This window comes from Notothenia coriiceps, unplaced genomic scaffold (assembly GCF_000735185.1).
Source record: "Notothenia coriiceps isolate Sejong01 unplaced genomic scaffold, NC01 NC01_scaffold00016458, whole genome shotgun sequence".
In the NCBI taxonomy this organism is placed as follows: domain Eukaryota; kingdom Metazoa; phylum Chordata; class Actinopteri; order Perciformes; family Nototheniidae; genus Notothenia; species Notothenia coriiceps.
In genome coordinates, this window is record NW_011349159.1 from 1 (window position 1) to 3215 (window position 3215).

General features: G+C 44.7%; 1 protein-coding gene across 1 annotated transcript; it reads right to left on the reverse strand.

The window, feature by feature from the left end:
• Window positions 1–722: 722 nt before the first annotated feature.
• Window positions 723–3008, reverse strand: LOC104949549 (translocation protein SEC63 homolog). The gene is made up of 7 exons (XM_010775921.1): window positions 2865–3008; window positions 2629–2776; window positions 2354–2436; window positions 2134–2205; window positions 1862–2014; window positions 1512–1772; window positions 723–970 (listed from the first exon to the last, which is right to left on the reverse strand). The coding sequence occupies exons 1-7, from the start codon at window positions 2970–2972 to the stop codon at window positions 740–742; spliced, it is 1056 nt and encodes a 351-aa protein (XP_010774223.1). The 5' UTR covers window positions 2973–3008; the 3' UTR covers window positions 723–739.
• Between the last annotated feature and the right edge of the window lie 207 nt (window positions 3009–3215).

Sequence of the window (3215 nt, forward strand, 5' to 3'; positions counted from 1 at the left end):
TTTTTTAAAAACATGTCTGTCAAATCACGCAGCGTTTTAGCGGCCTCACAACACAAAGAACAGACGGAACTGTTAAAGTGACGGAGTAATTGATGGTGAAGTGTTAAGCATGGGCGGGTCACCTCTGGCCGTTACATTCCTTCAGACTTTACGTGGGCCTCATTAAACCTCGCTGTCACTCCTGGATAACACCAGGTTCAGAGGTGCAAAATAACCACACACACATATAAGCAACTAACCCTCTATGGATATAATGACAGAAGTGTAACGGGTTGCCTGGCAACAGGATTTGTGAGGGGCTACGGTGCACAGAAACGTGAACAAACACACACTTCCACTTGTTAAGACCTTTGTACTCCAGACTTATAACATAAGCTGCAACACAGCCTTGAGGCTATTTAAATATGATGCAAACATACACATCACTTTAGAATAGTAAATATAATATTAATAATGGAAGAAACTGTCATTATAGATAATCAATTATTGGTTGATTAAAAAAGAAATGCTAATCTGTTGCTCATTTCTTAAATGTTACATTTATTATTTCATATATTTTGTTTAAGGTCAATTTGTCGGGAAAACACAAGTCATTTGAAAATGTCACCTTGGGTTGTCATGGACTCCACTAAATGAATGCCATTTTTAAACTAAAACATAAATCAAAAATAATCTTTACAATAAAGTAGAAGCATATGATTGCCTCCCGGGTTGTATCTAAACTCATACATTTATGTGGCTATTGTTCCATAAGAAACCACACGCTCACCTCCTCTGTGTCTTTTAGCGTGCAGACGTGGTAGGGCATGGAGACGAGGGTCTGGTCCCGGCGGTCTGCGATGTACAGCCACCACCACTCATGCTTCTCCTCGGCGAAGCAGATGCTGTAGACGGGGTGCGTCACCTTTGACTTGGTCTCCAGCAGGGCCCGCTCCCGCCGCTGGATGCTCTGCTGCAACGCCTCCCACTCCTGAGGGGGGAGGGGGGGGAGAGAGTGGAGGGTTAGGCTGGGTACAGGTACAAACCTCTGCATTCATTGATGATGTTAAATCAGGACAATATGGAACAGAGAGTGAGGATTTTTCGTGCTTCCAGGTGTGGAATTTGTTGGTTAAAAAGGCTTCAAAATGAATCAACATTTGAAGGAAATCTCAATATGGAGTCATCAGAAATAACAGTAAGCGTGATATTTAGTTATGGCAAAGTAACATTCTGAATAAGGTATTGTGGAGCTGCTGAGAAGTCTTTAAAACTGTTTGGAACAGATCCTCCTAGATAAAATGTGTTTAATATTCACACCGTTATTATTTTAATGTATTTTTCAATGATAATGGGAATAAGGTTTCATAAATGGTCATTCCAAATTCCGTCCCGAATCATACTGCACTTGCAATATCTGTGCAATGTAATTTTTTACAAATCGTGCAGCCCTAGACTGAAACACATGACAATAAAATGAGATATTGCTCAAGCCTGACACTGCTATTAGTCCTCATTTAAAGTGTTCTGACCTCTTCATCGTCTCCAGCCATCTCGTCCACCTCCGTGTCGCTCTGCTTGTCGCTGTCTTCGTCCCTCTCGCTGGGAGAGTCCTTGTTGGCTTCGCCCTCTTCTGAGTCGCTGCCCTTGTCTGAGACCTCGTCCTCTTCCTCCTTAACCACCGTCGTCGCTGTTACTGTTGGTGCTGGTGCTGTTGTTGCTGCTGCTGCTGCTGCTGCTGCTGCTGCTGCTGCTGCTGTTACTGCTGCTGTTGTTACTGCTGCGACCACCTCCTGTGACATCATTGGCAAAAACACAAAAATAATGTATGATGTAAGGGATGTGAGTGATGATCAACGAGCAGCTGTGATTGGATACATACATTTCCTGCCACGGTGCCGTTGGCCTGCTTGGTTTTAGCAGGCGCTGGAGTGGCCTTCTTCTTGGTTAATTTTTTCTTCTTGGACTTGGCTGTCTTCTTAGCCCCTTTACTCTTGTTCTGCCACACTTTTGTTTTGGTTTTACTCGCGTCTCCCTGTACGACACAAAGACAAATTAGAGTTAGGTAAACAGCACATTATTTCTTGAACTAGAGCTTTTAATCATGGCTAAATCTGACCCGCATAGAGTTAATATATTGTATAAGTGTCTTACCGCTTCCTCTGTAGTGGCAGCCTCCTCTGTTAGACAGGGTGTTGATGAGTCCTGCTCCTTTTCAAACACCTCCTATAAAAACAGAACGCACATTTAGCTTTTTTAACAACGCATACAGACAACAGCACACTCTACTGGTCGTCAGTGGAAGTGAATTTCCAAAGCGACATCATTAGGAATCCATTTGATTCTCCCCTTATTTTGGAAAATCAATCCTTACCGACATCCGTTTTCTGGTTAAGGTGACAGTGACTGTGACGATGGAGCCTGCTGTGATGTTATTGCTGTCTTCGTCATCAAGGACTGCAAAGAAACAAATGTAACATTTAACTAGACGACCTGACCATGACAACAATCATGCTTCAGTAAGGTAGATCCATCTAAAAAGGGACAAAGACTAAGATGGAGCTACTGCATTTTGTGGAGCAGACGTGTCACAGGTCAGCTGGTGGACAAACAATGTGTGTTAAGATGTGTGTGTATATCAGGACTGACCCTGCAGTTTGGTGTCCATGGTGATGTGAGGGAAGCTGCCCAGCACAGCAAAGACCTCATCGTACTTCTCCTCCCCGAGGAAGCGCAGCATGTTGCGTCTGTCCGAGTCCTTTAAGCTCACCAGGTCCTGGAGGCTCCGGACTTTATACTGGAGAGGAGAGGGGAAATGATCAATAACACCTTTCTGCATGTTTTTACTTGTTGTGTGCATGTACAGACACCGGGCGGGCAGTTACCTTCTTAGAGATGCAGTAGCGGAGGTGCTCCTCGTCAAAGTGGGGCAGCTGTAGCAGCGGTGACTTTGACTCCTGCAGACCCTGCACTATCATCTGGGTCAGCTTCATGCAGTTCTCTATGGTAACCAGTCGAGGAGCATGGAAACCTGGAAGCAACGGGCACAATGATGTTGGTGGAGACCTGTGAGAGGCTGATTCAAAGTGAGAGGTCTTGCTCCCGGTAAATTGGACTTGGTTGGTGTGTGTGTGTGTGTGTGTGTGTGTGTGTGTGTGTGTGTGTGTGTGTGTGTGTGTGTGTGTGTGTGTGTGTGTGTGTGTGTGTGTGTGTGTGTGTGTGTGTGTGTGTGTGTA

What these genes read in the sequence shown, in the direction of transcription:
- LOC104949549 (XM_010775921.1), bottom strand. Translation starts at nt 2,972, where the DNA reads ATGAAGCTGACCCAGATGATAGTGCAGGGTCTGCAGGAGTCAAAGTCA. An exon ending in TAACCAGAAAACGGATGTCG is followed by an intron (nt 2,206 to 2,353) that starts GTAAGGATTGAT and finishes CTGTTTTTATAG; the next exon opens with GAGGTGTTTGAAAAGGAGCA. An exon ending in ACGGCACCGTGGCAGGAAAT is followed by an intron (nt 1,773 to 1,861) that starts GTATGTATCCAA and finishes ATGATGTCACAG; the next exon opens with GAGGTGGTCGCAGCAGTAAC.